The sequence below is a fragment of the Puccinia triticina genome, chromosome 8A (genome assembly GCF_026914185.1).
Source record: "Puccinia triticina chromosome 8A, complete sequence".
NCBI lineage: Eukaryota > Fungi > Basidiomycota > Pucciniomycetes > Pucciniales > Pucciniaceae > Puccinia > Puccinia triticina.
Genome location: NC_070565.1, coordinates 3,731,578 through 3,751,713, shown reverse-complemented (window position 1 = coordinate 3,751,713; position 20,136 = coordinate 3,731,578). Strand labels below are relative to the sequence as shown.

Here is a 20,136-nt window from a genome sequence, read left to right as displayed (position 1 = left end):
ACACCTCCAGCCCCATCTGTATCTTCCAAACACTCTGTGGTCTACTTTTTGGAGAAGGAAACCAGGATGCCAGCCTACAAAGGACCAATCAAAGGAGTCAAAATCAAGCCCTTGGACAAGGAACTCTGCTTTGATGGAACCAACCTCACCATTGAAAACTTTATTAACAGTTATGAAAATGTAGGATCAACTGATGGAGCTTCTTCTATAGATTTGGTCAGGCAGGTTGTTTCTTTTCTCAAAGGGGAGGCTATCAAGGAAGAAGTGGAACAAATGGAGGCTTACAGGAACCAGAACTGGGAGGACCTCAAGAAGCAGCTACTGGACAGATATGGATCCCCACTCCCTTTGGTCAGATATACTAGGAGGGACCTCACTCAATTGATCAACAACTCAATCCAGGCTGGAGGAATCAAACCTTCAGAAGAATTCAGGTTGTTCAACAATAAATATTCAGTAATTACTAATTATCTTTTAAGAATGAAACAGTGCTCCCACCTGGAGGAATTCAGAGAATTTCTATTGGATGCCCTTAGCCCAGAACTGGAATCAGCTGTCACCAAGGAACTCATCAAGTGCAATGAAATGCTGGCCTCAGAGGATGGAGGAATGATTCTACCCCCAACTTCAACCATCTGCTCCTTCATAATCAGAGAAGTCCATTCAGCATCAGTCATGGAAAGGAGAAAACTCTTCAAAATGGCTCTTCCCCAGGATCAAAAGGACTCAACTCTTCCAGTAACCAAGGCCCCTCCTTCCACCTCTCAACCCATGGCTCCTCCTTCCAGGCCTCCACCTCAGATTACCACTTCCCAGGCACCTAAAACCACAGAGCAGAAACTAGAGGAGATCACACAGCAATTAGCAGCTCTTACTGCAGGAAAATCAGCCCCACCTCACCTTATTGGAGCTGCCCCTGGCCAACAGTACACCCCTTCTCCTAGGAATAAACCAGATTTCAAATGCTTCTACTGCTTTCAGAACAACCATGGAACCAGGTCTTTCTCTCTTCTAAACTATGATGTGGATTCTGGATTAGTCATCAGGGATGGAAACAGATACAAATTTCCAGACAACACACCTATTCCTTGGGATACCAGTAGACCTATCAAAACTATAGTGGACCAATTCTCCAAGGATTCTGCCAGGCCAACCACCATCTCTTCCTTTGGCCAACTTGAGGAACTAGCCCAGGACTCTCCAACTGTATATGATGTGGATATTGGAAAAAGGACCAGATCTAGCCAGGACCCAGAGGATGAACCTACTACTAGTGGAAAAAGGACCAGGAATGAAAAGGAATCTCTAATGGATATGGACCAGGATGACTTAATCAAATTTGCAACCTCACCTTCCAAAACTCCTCCTAAACCCAGTCCAGCCCAACCTTCCAAACCAGGCCCAAAAGTTAAATTCCAGGACAACCAGGACCAAGGCCAGCCCAGTACAGACAAGCCATCTAGGAAAACCCACTTGGAAAAGCCACTGGCCAAGGAATACCCAGGGATTGAAGATTCTATAGTCAACAGGGTGCTCAACAAAACTACTGTGGAACTTACCATTGGGGAACTTCTAGCCTCTTCTCCTTCTGCCTCTGAAGCCTTCAAAAAGAAAATTTCCAACAGGAGGGTCTCTGTGGATTCAACCAAATCAGCCAACTCTGCAGCTATGGAAGAAGAAGAGGAAACTCCTGGACAAACTCACTACTCCTGCCCCCTTGCCTATGTCAGACTCACCATGGGAGGAAAATCTTTTGAAGCACTCTTGGACACTGGATCTATGGTCAACATTATCCCTGAGGAGATGGCCCAATCTACAGGACTGGTTATCACTGAAAAACCCATGAAGCTCAAAGGAATTGGAGGCCACCATACTGGAATCACTGGAATTGCTGAAGGAGTGGAGGTTCTTCTAGGAAAAATCACCAAGACTGTTCATTTCTGGGTAGCTAAAGGAGGAGTTCAGCTAATTGTAGGAAAACCCTTCTTAATGGATGCATCAGCCACTATCAAATACAATGGAAACAGGGAGGAATCACTGTCTGTGGTGGACAAAGGACAAACTTACTTGGTACCAATCCTCCTGCCTAATCATCACAAATGGGAAACCAGCCTTCCAATCAATCTAGTCACCAGGGATTTTTTAGGCCAAGGACAGGATTTCAGCTTCTCCCAATAGGATCTGGAACCCTGTCTAAAGCAACATCACCAACCTATGCCACCTATGCCTCAAAATATAAATCAACCTTAAAAAAGATAAAACCAGTCAACCAACCTATGCCCCTTTCTCTTAATCCTCCTCTGGCCAGACCACCACTCTCCAGGGATCCCTATGCAACTCCTTTAACTCCATTTCCACCTCCTTTTACTCCTACCTCCAAAATTACTCAAGACAGGCTGGACCTTATCAACTTTGGACCCCCTGGATGGCTTTCAGAACAAGAATATTTATTATTAGTTTGGGTCATCACCATCAGACAAGGAGCCCTGGCCTTCAAGGAAGATGAAAGAGGACTACTCAAACATACCTATGGACAACCTTACACCATCCCAGTTATTCCCCATGAACCTTGGCAACAGAAACCTATCCCAATCCCTGGACCCATCAAGGACCAAGTCATAGAATTAGTAAGGGAAAGACTCAGGACTGGCCTCTATGAACAATCTTTTTCCAGCTACTCCAGCCCCATTTTCTGTGTCAAAAAGCAAGATGGCAAATTAAGGATAGTCCATGATCTCCAGAAACTCAACAAAGTCACTATCAAGGATGCAGGCTTACCACCATCACCAGAGGAACTCATTGACTCATTCACTGGAAGGGCTTGCTATGGACTTGGAGACATTATGGGAGGATATGATGAAAGGGAGTTAGCACCAGAATCTAGGCCCCTCACCACCTTTGAAACTCCTCTAGGAAGATTCCAACTCACCAGATTACCCCAAGGAGCCACCAATTCAGTTGCAGTTTATCAGGCCCAGATGATGTGGATCCTCCAGGATGAATTACCTCACCACATGGGAATCTTTATTGATGATGGAGGAATCAAAGGACCAACCTCAGACTACAATGGACAAACCCTGGATGCCAACCCCCAAATCAGAAAATTTATCTTTGAATATGCCATCACTCTGGAAAGGATACTCTTTAGGATTGAAGAAGCTGGACTCACTATCTCTGGTAAAAAGTTTGCCTGTTGTGTCCCTGCCCTGGATCTAGTAGGCCATGTTGTCTGCAAGGAAGGAAGGAAAATCTCAGCTAAGAAACTCAACAAAATAGAAACTTGGCCAACCCCAATCACCCCAACTGAAGTCAGAGGATTCCTAGGTATCTGTGTCTATGTCAGAATGTTTATCCAAAATTACTCCACCATCACTGCACCTCTCAGACAACTCACCAGGAAGGACTCTACTTGGGATTGGACAGAGGACTGCCAGGAAGCTTTTGAGGACCTTAAAAGGATTATTGGAAAGGATATCACCCTCAAGAAACTGGAATTTGGACCTGAAGCTGGACAAATCAAACTCTCTGTGGATTCTAGTTATATTGCTGCTGGAGCTGTTCTTACCCAGGAGGATTCTGCTAATTTGGACAGGCCAGTTTTATATGAGTCAGTGGTCTTTTCAAAAAGGGAATCAGAATACTCACAATCAAAACTGGAACTCTGTGGGGTCTCTAAAATCCTCAAGAAACTTCAAATCAAGCTCTGGGGCCAACACTTTCAACTCAGGGTGGATGCCAAGTGCCTTATTGGAATGATCAACAACCCTTCTCTACCTAATGCCCCTATGAACAGATGGATTGCCTTTATTCAGCTCTTCTCTTTTGACTTGGTCCACACCCCAGGAAAAACTTTCACCTTACCAGATGGACTTTCCAGGAGGCCTCCAGACCCAGATGAGGAGGACTGCCCTAGCTTTGATGAGGATGAAGAATGGATCAAACCTCACCCTGGATTTGGACTCAAGCAATCTTCTTTTGGAATTCTTTCTTGTCCTGGTTTGCTGCTGGGGACATCAGCTGAGTTGGGGGAGGAGGTAAGGTCTCTTCAACAAGGAATTTGGAAACATTTGGAATACTACCTGGCCACCATGAACAAACCTCCTGGATGCAGCACCCTGGAATTCAGACAAATTTTGCACAAATCAGCCAACTACTTTCTCTCAAATGGAGTATTACACAGGATCAACAAACCTTTCTCCCAAATAGTGGTCACTTCCCCTTCAGCACAGAAATCCATCCTCAGCTCTCTCCGTGAAACCCTAGGTCACAGAGGAATTTCAGAAACCTACAGAAGAACTAAACTCAGATTTTGGTGGCCAGGACTTAAAAGAGGAGTTACCAAGTGGGTCCAATCTTGTGAAGCTTGCCAAAAGAGGAACTCAGTACTACCCATGGAACCAAAGAAGCCCACTGAATCATCAACAATCTTTGGAAGAGTTAGTTTGGACACAGTACACATCAAGGCAGGTAAATGGAAATACTTGGTAATTGCTAGAGATGACCTTTCTGGATGGATAGAAGCTGTTGGACTGGAGAAAATACAGGCAAAGAAAATCTCCCACTGGTTCTTGGAAAATTGGATCTACAGATATGGAGCCCCTTGGTCAGTAACGGTGGATGGAGGCTCAGAATTTGGACAACAATTTCAAAACTCACTTCTAGAAGCAGGTATCAAAGTAAAAGTCACAACACCCTATTATCCTGAAGCTAATGGAATGGTAGAAAGAGGACATCGGGCAATCAAGGACACTTTGGTCAAACTGTGTGGAACTGAAGGCAAGAAATGGAGGTCTTATTTACCTTTAGTATTGTTTGCAGACAGAATATCCACCAAAAGATCAACTGGCTACTCTCCCTATGAATTGGTTCTTGGACAATCACCCATCTTACCCATAGACTTGGAACTGGAAACTTTCTTTGGAATAGACTGGACCACAGTGGAATCAACTCAGGACCTTCTTTTGGCCAGGACTCAACAATTGGAAAACAGGGACACTATTCTTCAGCAGGCACATTTGCACCTTATGGACACCAGGAAAAGCTCTGTGGATTACTGGAACAACAAAAAGACAGCAAGAAAACCACTACAAACTGGAGAACTGGTATTAGTATACAATAAATCTCTGGACTCCCAATTTGGGAAACTCTTTGAAAATAAATGGAATGGACCTTACAGAATAAAAACTCAAAATCCTGGAGGCTCTTACACCTTGGAAGAACTGGATGGAACTGAATTGGCCAGAAGATATGCATCAACACATGTCAAAAAGTATCATTCTAGGACTTCTTTCTCTGAAAACATACCATAAAATATATATATATATATATATCAATCCCTAGATAAATCTCCCTTCCTCCCTTCTAAATCTGGCCCACTCTACAGGATCCCAGGCTAATTGCAAAAAAAAAAAAAAAAAAAGATAAATAAGTAAAAATTAGTATATAATCACAACATAAAATTTCATTAGTATCATTCACAATCATCAATCCTCTCTCTGGCTCTTTCTCTGTCTCTCCTATTTCTTTCCTCTTCATCTCTTTCCCTATTCATCTCTCTCCTATTCCTAGCAGCCTCTTCTCTTTCCCTCTCACGACGTAGGCGGCGGCTAGCGCGGTTCCTTTGGCGGCGCAGGCGCAAATTATCAGCTCGGCGCACTTGGCGCTCGAAGTCGGATCTCGCAATGGCGTCCCGGTCACCAGGACGCAGGTTGGATAAATCAATCATCTACACATAAGAAATAAATAAATAAAAAAAAGAAAGAAAAAGAAATTAACTTGTTTTAGTATTAAAAATTACTTCTAAAAATAAATAAAAGAACTTACTCGGTTGTAGTGCTCCTTGAACTGAGCAAAGAAGCGTTCCTTGGCGGCTCGAACGGCGTCCTCGTCTCTATGAGTAGCGGTGGCGAATTCGACAAACTCAAGCTCCATGGCATGGTAAAAGTTCTGTGCCCCGCGCAGAGGAATGTTCTCGGCCGGAAACGCGGCTTGAGCAGGCATGGTGGGATGGATTCGAGGAGTATGTACTCCATTATAATCAACTTCGTCGTCGGAATACTCGGCTGGGTCTTCGGCATTATCAACACTGTTATCAGAATTATCTACTGGAATACCGGCGGCGTCTTCTTCGGAATTGGGAGTTGGGGGACGAAACAGCTCTTCTTCAATAGTGCTATCCTCAATTATAATAGGATTAAGATAAGACATCGCTTTGATTTTCGAGTTAGGGAAAAATAATGGGCAGTTCGGCGATTTCTGCGAGGACTACGGGCTCAAGAAACTATGGACGACGCTGGTGTACGACCCAGACCCTACACTCTTTATTATTAACACTCTTTTCGACTCTGGTGCACGATCCAGGCGGGTTCTCCTTTGGTTTTCTACTTCCGGCCGCGCTCGGGCCGGATTTTCATTAATCCTTTTAGAAAAGGTATCGGCGCTCATTTCCCAAAGCCGCCGTATGGCTCAAACTTTTTCCTGGGGTCTTGCCTTTCATTTGGCGGTGGACCTTTGGATTTCCATCGAGCGGTTCGAAAGATACAAGCGTTCAAAAGGCGTGGATCGAATTTTCTTAGCCCCGCGGACCTACGGACTTCTCCTTTTCGAACGTTACCGGCACACGACAACTCGGGCTGATTTCTAGCGCCAAATTTTCCTTGCCCTCTGGCCTTTCATTCTATCAAATTTTTATCGAATTCCATCGGACGGTTTCGATTTTATGAGCGGTCAAAGCTCGACTTTCATTTTTGACGCCGGTGCGCGACCCGGATTGGTTGTTTTCTCACTCTCTTTTCGACGCCGGTGCACGACCCGGTTTAATTTTTCTTTCCTTTTGAGTTCTTTTCCCTTTCTTTTCCTTTTCCTTTCTTTTTTTTTTTTTTTTTTTCTTTTCTTTATTCCCTTACCCCATGAGTTTTGGACGACTAAAACAAAGATTGGCGATATCTACTCGTTGCGCCTAGGAACAGACTCGCCGCAGCCGCGCCCAATCAAGTAAAACTGGATCAGCGTTGTTATGGAGCATCAACAACATCCTCAGGAATAAAATTAGTATAAATAAGGACCTCTAGTCACCTCATAATGGGGGGAAGGCTGATAAGGGATTATGGATCAAGGAAAATAAAATAATCATGGATGGAACTTACTCCCCTCTTTTCTTTTCTGAATATTACTCTCCTTCAACTCCCTTCAGACCCTTTATTCCTATTAAATCTGAATATTGCTCCCCTCCAACTCCCTTCAGACCCTTTATTTCTATTAATCTAAAAATTACTCTCCTTCATATCCCTTCAAGATTTTTTCTGTTATTATCATCTGGAAATTACACTCCTTCCCCAATCCTTCTTCAGATTTTTTTCCCTTCTCTTCATGAGCACTACCTCAGATAAAAATTCCTCACTCCTCTTTATGCCACTAGGATTATTCTTCATTCATAAAAATCTTTCAAACATATACTTCACCTTTCTGGCCACATTGGACTACTTCTACTTGCCACTTTGGTCTACTTTTTTCCTTTTTTTGCCACTTTGGGACTCCTTCTTACTTCAGATACTCCAACCATTCCTACATATAAAACCCACTTCATACATATAAAATCTGGTCACCCTTCCTTTGCTTTAAAAACCTTCTTTTCTTCTTTTTGAACTCTGGACCTTTGGACTCTGGACCCCATATAAAATCCTCTTCTTCTAGGAATTCTGGACTTTCTTCTCAAGTATTCAACCCTCTTCAAGTCACATGGCCACATTGGATTTCTGGACTTCTTTGGACAACAGTAGATATTCTTTCAGGTTAAATATATAAATACCTCAACTCTTCATTCTGAATTATCATTAGCTTCATCATATATCTTCATACTTGCCTATCCTCTGGTCTAAGCTTCCATCCCTCACTCCCCCCTTACTAGTTCAGTGATACCCACTGGATTTTAGTCTTACTAGTCTATGGATATGCCATTAGATTTTAGTCTTCTTTTTTTACTAGTCTATGGATATGCCATTAGATTTTAGTCTTCATAATTGGTGTACTACACATAGTTAGTATATCGTCCACTCCCCCTATCTCAATTCTCTTCTTCATAAGCTTAGATTTTCAGTAGTTTAGTTCTAGTATTATCTTATATAGTGGATCTTCTAGTTTTTCATAGTGTTTGAGATATTCAGTTTTATATAGTTGATTAGTTTTAGAATTATCTTCTTCTGGACTTGGACTTTTGGACTTCTTTTATGGACTCTATGGACTTCTTTGTGGACATTGGACCCTTGGATTGTACTCTCAGGACTTCTTTTTGGACACTGGATTTTGGACTTCCTTGGTTGGATAACTACTTCCCTCTTTGTTTGGACCTCTCTCAGGAATTGGCCTCTTTGGTTGGATAACTACTTCCCTCCTTGGATTTGGACCTCTTGGACTTGGCCTCTTTGGTTGGATAACTACTTCCCTCCTTGGATTGGACTAACTCCTTTTCCTTATTTCTTTTTTTTTTTTTTTTTTTTCCCCAAATTTCTCTTCTTCATCTCTTTTCTTTTCCTCTCAGTGTCTGGGGACAGACAATAAGTTGGGGGAGCTTGTGGTAACCCTGTTCCTGTTCATACTATCACCCTCATATCACCTAAACCCTTCATAAATACCTCATTATTACTTCATATTCAGATTCTACACCCCATTTTACCCCTAGTCACCCACTCATTTCACCTAGGATTTCCAAATGGATCAGCAGTTATTGGCATGTATAGTTTTGGCAGGTATTTTCTTCATATATATCCTTAGCATTATTACATACATCATTCATTAATATCATAGCTACATAGGACTGCAGATCTTACATAAACTTCATTACTCATTTTCCCCTTCATATGATATCAGCAGTACATTCCTTCATAGCTCTTGTAGTTATTATCAAATGCTCATCATTATTTCATCTTCTACATAGTTACCTTTCATGTACACTCCTTGGTCATTGCACCTTCATCATTACTGCTCATCTTCAGATATTGTTACTATGTGCTCATCATGTATCACCCCCCTGTAGTACTTCTCACATATATAAACACCCCTCTAGATGTTGTATCCCCATCATGCACTTTCTACTACATCCCCTCTGTAGCACCTTTACACATCACACTTAGATACACTTTCATCACCATAGAAATATATCCCCCAGCATATATCTCATTACCCATCTCAGAGTGACTCCCAAGAGCTTCTGCTTTTCCCCTTCTCACTTCTCCTCTCTCACTCAGTAGGATTGATACACCTCAGACTCATAAAGTGTTAAAGCCATCTAAGTCAAAGAGAATCATCAGCCACACCCTTTTCTTTTTCTTAGTGTAACCCTCTCTCCATCAGCGTTAGTCTAGAGGGCAGCCTCACCAGCACCTGTAGCCTCTCCTACATTATTAGTAGTGTAGTTGACTATTTCCCCTCACAGCTCTTTCCTGATCTTTTAGGAGTTCCACATTGGGCCGCTACCAGACACAATTTTAACACATTCCCATCGGGGGGCAGAGAACTGCGCCGGCCACAAAGAGCAGAGGCAAGAGATGGCTGGTGCCGCTTGGTCGATCGGCCCCAGCCAAGCCTGACGGTGGGACATACACTGTGGCCTCAAGCGTTTTAGCGACTCAATGACGGCTGCTGACAGCGTCCTTGGGTCTCTTGAGTCACACGAGGTCACACGGCGTCACCAGGCCTGCGCCCGAATGGCGCCATGGCCTCACCGAACGCCCAGCGGACTCCTCCGTGGCGGATCAATCCTTTGAGCCCAGATGACCGGGGCAACATGCAAGCGCCCTTGAGATCAGCGTCACAAGGGCGCCCACACAGCGGCATGGTTTTTGTGGTGGCCCCACTTGGCCCGATTGGGAAGTGGGGATCCACAATGCCCCTGACGAGTACCCTAAGGCGGTACATCTGGGGGAACCCACAGGTGGCGCTTTGTGTGCCCTGTGCCCCAATGCGTTCGACTCCCTGCCGGATTGCCGTGCGCTGGCTTGGGTTGGTAGGCTTCAGGGGAGAGTGGCTGTAAGCCTGTACCAAGCCAACAATCGGAATTGTTGTACATATGTAACATTGCACTGGCAGCCATCACATGGCAACGGTCACAGTGGCAGCTTGTGGCTTTCTGGCCGGGCCATCCTGGGCCAAACTGAGAATGAAGCACTCGAAATCATGACAACTTGATATAAAGGGGGCATCTCCTGCACCAAGTTTTCTGCACAGAATCTCTGTAAATAGTCCTTGGCAACCCTTGTATCCAAGCCCCAAGGTTCCTCGACCCACAGCGCCTTCTAGCGCAACCAAATTGCCTCAGAATGGGCCCACAAGTGTCCCCCTGTCCCCTGGGCGCCCCTAGAGGCCTGCCTAGGCTATAAAAAGGGCCCTTTATCTGCAAAAAAGGAGATCTCCCAGCTTTACATTACCTATTAGAATTTTACCCGCCTTCAACAGCCTCAATAGCCTGTGATTTGCCAGGTAAAATACCTACTTTCGTGATTTTTAGCCCCAATTTCCGCCTTGAAGCTGTCCAGTAACCACCCTGCCCTCAAGATTACCTCCTCTGAGCGCCTCCAACTTCCCAAATTCACGCCTGAAGAACCTCAAGTGCCTCTAGGGTCTTATACTAGTAAGTTTAAGCCCCTTCTCTTGAGATTCTCCGCCATTTCTTTCTGGCATTTGAAACACCCCTGTTTACAGGCCCCAGTTCTTCATTCTAGAGGGATTAAACACCCCTGATTTATCAGGTCCCTCTTAAAATTAATTATATCAATTTTATTACGTCAAATTGGCCCTAATTGCCCTAATTTTTACGCAATAATTCCCAACATTTACGTTGGAATTATCCCTCATACCTTTGTTTTAGAGTTTTACAACTCTAATCTTTCGCTTTGCACCACGTTTAGCTAGAAGTATAATATCCTTGGCATCACGTAGGCTGACAGTAAGTCCCTCCTGACAGAGGCTTGCTTGGCGAGTTCACCCCCAAAGTCTCAAGGGACTTTGTTAAGTTTGGGTCCCAATGCACTGCGCTAAAACCACACTTTCTACAGCAAAGAACAGCGGTTTCACCTTAGATAATCTCTACCTGGGTCCCTATTTGGGTACCTACGCAAGCAAATACACCATGGATGCAAAGATACAAAGTAGCTTTGAAGTTTCTTCAAATGATAATTGAATAAAAATCAATTCAGTATGGAATTTGCCAACCCTGGTCCACAGCACATTTCAAAAAATTTGCAAACATTTTCCAAGTAATGACCCCCAACCCGGTATCAGCTCTTATGAAAGTGGGCTGACATTGGACTGCGGTGGAGATGCTCTTAGGCCGTGTTTTGCTGTGGTATATTCCAAGCATAATAATGTAAATTTTGCTTGACATCCTGTGTGGCACCTGATAAAGTCCACCAAAACCTCATCAGGGGCCATAAGAATCCACATCATTATGCTTGCAATACACCACTGCTAAAAATGGCATTAGTAATCCCATACTGCTTATTGGAAGAAAAAGAAATGAATGTGATATATTGGTTTAGAGGGTTTTTTTACCAGGCTTCTTAAGATCTTTTTTTACACTGAGCACCATGGGCACCAGTGTGCCTAGCCTTGCATCTGGCATGACCACCAACCTGGTGTTAGCTCTTATGGAAGTGAGCTGACTTTGACAATGGGGATGGCAAGTCACCCAAGGATCAAGGAACAGAAGTTTACAATGAAGAACAAAATTAATAAAGCTTAAGTACCAGCCCTAGAATAACTATAGCCATGTGGAATGACATCTGAGTCAGCAGCACACTAAAAAAATAAAAAAAATGTCTCTTATTTCTTGTAAATGTATTATGGGTTAAGAGAGATAATGGGGATCCATTATGTATTATCTGTAAGAATACTAGCCAAGGGGTGCAACACCTAACTCAAAAAGTGAGGAAGATGTTGCAAACCACTTCAGCTGCGGAGGAAGGTAAGCAAAGCAAACCCAAATCCGCAGCCCAAGCTGCTCACGCGGCGGGAAAACTGAGTGAATGTTTGTTGATCCACACAGGTGCCGTTATGACCAAAAGCAAGGTTGAAAAAGTGTCAGGGTTTGTCTCTTATGTGACGTAACTCTGATGGGTTTTTAGCTTGCAGGCCGCGGCAATGATGTAGCGGCAAGCGGAGAAATAGGTCACACTACAGTTACTGAAAGTAACAAGTGGAAGTAAGTCCAACTTGACGCCAGTAGGCGGAGGGACTGGCACCCTTACATATGTAAGGGGACGCGGCAAAATTCAGCCAAGCGCCGTTGCGATATAAGGAGTAGCTCACTTATCTTCTAGGTTACAGGTGTGATAATAACACCTGTACCTAGGGGAAAGATACACGAAGAGAGGAGAAGGATGTAAAGGAAGAAGAAGGTTAGTAGATTATGTAAAAACCCCACTCACTGTATTTTCAGTAAGGTACACGGGTTTGTATGGCAATAACCTGGGTGGGAGAATCTCTACAGGTGAGAGACCTCCCTTTTTATATTGCAGGGATCAGCTCCCTCCTTCAAGTCAAGGACCTGAGGGATCCTTAACTCCAAGGAGAGGAGTGATCACGGAATTCAGAAGGGGATTTACATAAATGGGTATGTAATCTTCCCATTTGTACATACATTGCGCTTAATCAGGATAAATACATAGAGAGATAAGATTATCTCTCTCTGTATGTACAAATATGTAATCAGTGTGAAATAAGGTTAATTACATATTCAAAAGAATGTGAAATATGTAGTAAGTACATAGTAATAGTACATAGGCATAAAAGGACATAATTAGTCTAATGACAGGCAATTGAACTCTTGACTTCATGTACATGAGTCAATTATTAAAGCAGTCTTTAACCATTAGGTTATAAGACATGTACTATGCATTGTAGACACATGAACTTAGTGTCTCAGTGTCTGACAAAAAGCAGCAAACAACTGACAACTGTCACTCCTGGAAAGGATATCAGCAAACACCAAAGGTGAGCGCTGATTTCCTTCCTAGAACTGACAAGTCATAGCTAAATGCCTTGACCCCGCTAGCAGGTGAACCACCAATAAGCAAGACCCAACAACGCACCATCGTTGAACAAAAAAGTTCCAAAGACGGTGAGTAGCCGGGTCCTTCTCAAGCTAAGCCAGCAAGGGAGCTGGTTCTAAACGCCGTGCACTGTACTACAGATAACAACAGCGGAACCAGCCCAAGCAAGCAACTAGCGTAGGCAAAAAGGAGGAAAGAACCTCAGCCAAGTAAGCTGCCAGGCAGACTCCCCAGACATGGGAAAGGAGGCAAGACAACTGATCATCTGATGTGCTATGATAGACAAGCCAGCATTGAGAGAGCTCAGCTCAACCAACCCTCCCTTCCTCAGCTCTCCTATATCCCTAGCTGGCGGCCCCTCTGCCTGCTTCTAGGTAAACATTTGCTTACCTCTCTCAACCTACACCATTTGTAGTTAGTCATCTAGAGCAAACCCCTAACGCAATACATATTCTAGTAGCTCCAATCTTCTCATTATCCACAATATCATGGGTTAACAGATACTTCACTGTTCCCCTATGATCCTCTTAGCCCATAGTAAAATGGGCCCACCAAGGGGTATGAGTTAATAGGGAGTTGACTGTATGTAGGTTGCTGCACTCAATGGATGACTTCCCATCACATCTGTTACCCTTGCAGCTGTGGATATAGAGTGGAGGACTTCCCATTGGCTAAAATGCTTAATCTAGAGGGACAGGCTAGACCTTGCTGGCTGGTGAAAATTGATTGATATTGAGTCTTCACCAACCAAAAAGTTTTAGTGGTCTCCTCCAAATCAAGCCTTTTAGGCAACAATGGGAAGTCTTCCAGTCTAGATTTTTGCTGGGAAATCTAGCTTTTGGGGCTCCAGATCACTTCTTGGAGGCCCTCAGATCTCAACAGGAAGTTCACCCAATGAAAAAGTTGACAACTGTAGTGCCTCACAGCTCCTCCAAGTTGAGTGCACTTAGGGAGCTTGATGATGCGATTGGAGGACTTCTCGTCGCCTAAAAGGTTTGATTTAGAGGAGGCCACTAAACCTTGTTTGGTTGGTGAAAACTCAATATCAATCAGGTTTCACCAGCCAGTAAGGTTTAGCCTGTCCCTCTAGATTAAGCATTTTAGCCGACGGGAAGTCCCCCATTCCTTGGCCACGATCAGAGTCTCGGGGTTAAGTTTGCCAGCTCTCGATAACACAACGACACCGTCATCGGGGACGGGCCTGAAGGAAGCCTTGATTGGAATTATTTATGTATGTAAACGTGTACATGACCTGAGGGCCAATTAAGGATGCCGCCTACTGATGATGGACGTGTGGCAGAGGGCGCTTACCAAAGGCCACTGATAACATACATCATCGCTGGGATCGCCCCGATAGCGCAGTGTCGAGTAGACAGCCGCTTGGAATACATGTACATTTCTTGATGGACTTGGGGTACATAGACCATCGAAGCTGGGCAAAACACGATGCTCGATACGCAGCCCGTTGTGTACTACATATGTACGGCACGGTGAACGGCGAGGGGATCAGGATTCAAGCTCGGTGTTTTGAGTAATCGGTTGATTGGTTGAGATATGATGAGACATCCATCGTACGTCATGGCTCGCCTATTGAGGAACAACTCAGAGACACGGACTTGGCCGGATGCGAGTGTGTGGTATGTATGCAAAGATATGGCTGCGTTGTTGGTAGAATCTGGTACAGAGACGATCGGCGGGCACATCCGGAGGGCGATCAATGGTGATTGGCGGAGTGCTCTACAGAATGACGGAGTGTTTCGACGCTCAGCTGATGTGGCTCACCACCGCTCGTTCACGGAGAAGCTCTGTGGATGTAATGTGGTGGGTGCGGCGTGGATGGCCTCGACTGGAGCGACGGAGCTCGGTTGTTCCGGCGACGAATTCCGTTGAGGCTGAGAGACAGTCTCGGCGGGATGCACGGTAGAATAGATACCCGACGAGCGGCGAAGACTGGTTATCTTGAATCCTATTTAAGATTAAGATGATCAATGCAAGGTCGGAGAGAATTTTCTCTCTCCCAGCTTGATGCTGCCTGTTCACGCACAATTCCTGGGGATAGACATGCATCCATCTACAAGCACAACTGAGGAGTGTCGGGCGGAAGAGAGTGCCCTTTCATCAACACACACATCTTATATCGGATTCGGAGCTCAGCTTGCTAGGACGACTGATTGATCGCTAGGGGGCTTCCTGTGAGCCGAGTGGGTGTGCACTGTGAGGGTGAGTTATGGGGTATGGGGTATGGGGGGTATGGGAGTATGGGAGCGATCTGAGTCAAAAGTCAAAACTGAGTTGACTTTCCCACTCGTCCCTCTCTTGACCGCCTCTCCGTCTTCTTCTTCTTCTTCTTCTCTCTCAACTTGCATTCTCTTGAATTCTGTCTCATCACTCTCCTTATCACTTCCTAATACGCTCGACACGATGGTCCAGTTCAGACTGTTCAGCACCCTCAGCACACGAAGCAGCACCCGCACCACCAAGGACGAACGACAGCCACCACCCCCATCCCCCTCACCATCAGCCACCTCCCAACAACACCAACGACGCCGGCTCAGCATCAAAAAACTATTCAAACAGCAACAGCAACAACATCCACAACCACTGCCCCAGCCCCAGCCACCCCAAGAACAACTCGAGATTCTCAACAGCCCAATCACTCTCAAACCAACAGCTCACAACCGACGCTCGGTCTCTGAAACCAACAGCAACAACCTCTACAGCTCACCCAACCCATCCTTCCTACTCGAACAGCAAATCAACAACACCACCAACACCAACCCACTCTCAGTCATCACTGCCAAACTACGCCCAAACAGACTCACCCACAAGTCATCAGCCATCTCCCTAGTCGAATCCATCAAACCATCTACCAACAACTTTGCCCTCAAATCATTCAGAAACGTCAGAACTACTCCGAACCCGCCCCCAGAAGTAGATACCCCAACAGCCGAGCAACCGCCAGAACCAGCACCCGCACCAGCAGCTCCTGCTCCACCCACCACCACCCTCTCAAGACCGGCCTCGATCACCTCCATCAGTCGGCCCTCCAGCCCCTCCTCCAAGATCAGCGCCGCCGCATTCCGCGAGGCCCGAGCAGCCCGGAACTCGCGCGCCAGCATCTCCAGCTCCTTCTCCGACATCGCAGCCATCCCCAACCTCATCCACCCCGACCCCCCCTCCCAACAACAACAACAACAACAACCCATCACCAAACATGCCCGCTTCAAGTCGTCCCCTGCGAAAGCCGTCTCCGATTACGGCCACCCGCCCTCCTCCAGCCCCGTCAAGAACTTCAACAGACCCCACCAGCAACGGTCCGGCGCGCCCTCGCTCATCAGCCAGATCCCTGACCGCCACGCCGCCTCGCCCATCCCTCCATCCCCCGCCGGATTCCCGGCCAACAGCGGGCTGTATGCCGAACACGACATCCTCATGCCTCCCCGCCCGGCGTTCTATGGCTCCCGGATGTCCGTCCGATCGATAAGCTCGGAACAGTCGCCCTCCAGGCAATCCTACGCCGGCCCAAGGATCTCCGCCACTCTCAACCGCGCCTCCACCGGCGCTCCTGCAGGCCTCTACAACAACCCGCGCGCATCCTCGAGCAACGCTAGCATCCGCTCCGTCCCCGTCGTCCTCCGTCACCAACAACCCCACCATCAGCATCCTGCTAGGCTCCGCTCGACTACGACGACGACGACGACGCCGAAGAAGAGCCAGGGCCAGGACCCGCGCCACCTCGACCAATGGCACTCCGACGACGACGACGATCCCAAGCCCGCTTCCGCTAAGCCTGTCAGGGATGAGGACGAGGATGAAGACGAGGTGCCGCTCTCGAAGCTCAAGAAGAAGTCATGCAGCTCCCTCCGCGACCCGCTCCGCGCCATCTCACCGGCCCAGACCCTCATCCGCACCCGCCACCAACTCCACGCCTCCGTCATCCATCCCTTCTCTTCCGCCTCCTCTGCATCCGCATCCGTATTCTCTAGCTCCGGCGCTTCCACAGATGATAGAAGGGCGTCTGTTGTTTCGGCTCGCTCGGGTGGAGATAAGGCCGCTCGACACCTTTCTCATAGTAAGACACCCCATCACGCCCGTCCAAAACACCCTTCCCTGCACATCTGTCTGATTGATTATCTGTAGTTCCTCCTCTCCCTCTGCTGCGCCCCGACCTTTCCCCAGCGCCCTCCTCGTCGACAGCGCTGAAGTCCCAACAGACTGGGAGTGGGAATCTCGCCGGCCATCCACGGGGAAACAGCCCCGCCAGCTCGAGCTCGGGGGGCTCTGGGTCGGGGTCGGGGTCGTGGAACTTCCCTGCTACTCCAAGAGACTCGTTCCTTCCCGTCCCGACCCACATCCATCCCCACCCTCATCCTGCTTTTGCGCTGCTGGCCGGGCCGGGCTATCTCATGCCCGGCCCGCCCGGATCATCAGCGCCTACTCAACCAGATGGTGGGCCCAACCTATCGATCTCAGACGGACAGACCTTCGGCACCGGCGGCGAGGGCGCAGCAGCAGTCGGCGGAGCAGGCGGAGGCCGCCCACCACCCGTTGGTCCCGACGCGTCTCCCGAAAATCCCGCGGGGTACTGGACCGCTTCCCCTGCTCCGCCCGCTCCGGCGGGCAGCGTGGACGACCTGCCCACGCCCGTCGGCGTCGATCCCTATTTGTATGCCGGCCTGGACACGGCGCAGAAAATCGCCCTCCATCAGCGCAGCCAACTGATCCTCCAGGTGGAGTCTCGCTTCTCTTCTCCTCTGCCCACAGCCAAAGAAGCTGATGGTTTTCTTCTGGGGGATGTAGATGATGGCTGTGCAGGCGCAGACGGCGGCCCAGATGCACGCGCTGGCGGCCGCGAACGGCCCCGCCCATTCGCTCGTCTCCTCCGGCCATGGCCATCGCGCGTCCGCGTCGGTCGTCAGTGTCGGGCCCGTCCCGCAACCCCGCATCGCCCCCTCCTCGCTCCATCATCAGCGCGCGGCCACTGGAGACTTCGACGCGGGAGGGAATGCCGACGGGTCTCCGGCGTCGGCGGGCAGGCTGTAGCTTTTTCCCTCTTTCCCTCTCTCCTCTCCTCTCTTCTCTCTCTCACATTTGCCTCTTCTTTGCCGTGTCTTCTTGTGCCTCTTTCTTTCTCACCCACACACACTCTTTTCCACCCCTCTCCAAGCTTAGTTTTGTTTGTCGTGTCCGCCCCGTCCTAATTCTCCCACGCTTTTTTATTTGTCCCCGAGTTTCTTTTTTGTTTACCTCGCACACCCGCCTGCCAACAGCGCGAGTGGTGTATCTTGTCTCCCTCCAGCCCCGGTTCCTCGCCGCCATATATAATAATAACAGCCCGCTAATACTTATCCCGCTCTGTCCTTCCCGCGCCCGTCCTCTGTGTCTCTTGCTATGTTATTTCGTGTGAATGAATTGGTCTATGCCTGTCTTTGCCTCTCTCTTCCTCTTCCTCTCTTGCCCCCTCTTGTACACACTCACACACGTCTGAACTCAATTGGCACTTCCTTGGCTTGCTCCTTGATTGATCTTTGCAGGGAGGGCCTGCTCGGGGCGCCTGTTTAAGTGTACGTGTTCTGGGAGGGGAGTGGTGGTGGAGTGGGTAGGATGGGCGGCGGCTGGAAGCGGCGCTCTTCCGCGGTCGGCGGGCTCAGGCCTTCGGGCGAGATATCAACTTGGTCCTAGTAACTGATGACAGAAGTCGGCTTGGAAGCTGGGGATAGCTTGTCGGAAAAGATGTTGCCCTCCCGCCACGTGGGAGAGAGAATCCCTCACGAGCGGCCATCCAAGTGAACGGGCATCAATGGGCCAAAACCGGCCAGCAGAGAATGCCAGCATTAGGGGGGTTCACGTTGCAAAAAAAGCAATGCTGATTTCGTCTGCTCATCCACCTGTGAGTAAGGTTTATGCCTTGCAGATTGCTTCCAAAGGGGAGCTGCCCAGCCAAACCTTTTTGCTTTCTCACAATTTTCAAAGGCTGCATCTGCTGGTTTTGGTTGCTGATTTTTGAAATCAGCCTTACGTGAACCCCCCTATTGTCCAGGTGAGATCGGTGATCAGGAGACGGTCAAGTGTGGCAGCCCAGTCTGCTTGACGGGTGGAGCATTGGTGTGTCTAAGAGGCCAGAAAGGGCCACGGCCTTCCCGCGGCCCAGCGTTTGGCGCATCCCTTCGCCCAGCAACCCGTGTTGGGGGCGAGAATGGAGGGGCAGGAAGACCCAAATCGCTGCGCATGGGGCAAACGTCCAGGCCTTCTTCCCTGTCATCCAAGATTCCAGCTTGCTCATTTGCTTAGAAAGTGGCCTTAAAACAAAAACACTTCCCTGCCAAATCTGAAAAAGCTCTCTGTCAGGACGTCCAACAGAGGGACTCATCACTAACTCAATCCTGCGGCCTGGGAGAATTAGAACAGTGGCATTTTTTGCTGCTTTCTGGCGCCACCAGCTCACTGGGTGGCTGATTTTTGGGGGAAGATGTTAATCATGGAGAACATTTCCATATTTTCTTGTTGTTCCACTTCATCCTGTATTACACATCAATCCATAACTACTGATTATGATTTTACAAAGGAAATGGCAGATCAAGGAGATGGGGTGGGGGCAGATGGGGGTGGCTTTGGCCCTCATGGAGCTCCACTCAAGAGTCAGACCCATCCAGAGATGTATGAGTCAGGCTTAATTGAGAAACTCTCTACCAAATTCCTCAGTTCTCTCAGGCCACGGGGGGCACAATTGCGTGTCACTCTGGCACAGGCTGGGATGATGTGGCATGTTTACCACTCCGCCCAGGGCGGGAGGGAATTGGTTTTTTGGGAGAGGACAGCCATTTCTTGGAGTTGAATGGCTGTATAAACAATCTGCAAAAACATTCAAATCATACTGATCAAGTGTCAGGTGGGTATGAGCTGTCTGTTGGACATCTTGATTAGCCCCAAATGTCTAAAACTGCACAAACTCCCCATCGGCCTGCTCGTGGGTTGTTGGTGATTTACCCTAATGAGCATATAAGTCACAAAGAGAGTATTGAGGTGTTGAAAGCAATTGATCCCACGTTGGCCGCCATGAGGTATAATTGTACTGGGCGCGGACATTCCGTGT

At 47.6% G+C, this 20,136-nt stretch overlaps 1 protein-coding gene across 1 annotated transcript; it reads left to right on the top strand.

Annotated features, from left to right (window-relative positions):
- Nucleotides 1-14,696: 14,696 nt before the first annotated feature.
- Nucleotides 14,697-18,086, top strand: PtA15_8A353 (uncharacterized protein; the record flags this gene model as incomplete). Its single annotated transcript, XM_053171774.1, has 5 exons — nt 14,697-14,864; nt 16,272-16,680; nt 17,047-17,115; nt 17,184-17,773; nt 17,844-18,086. The coding sequence occupies 5 exons, from the start codon at nt 14,697-14,699 to the stop codon at nt 18,084-18,086; spliced, it is 1,479 nt and encodes a 492-aa protein (XP_053023004.1).
- Nucleotides 18,087-20,136: the final 2,050 nt, after the last annotated feature.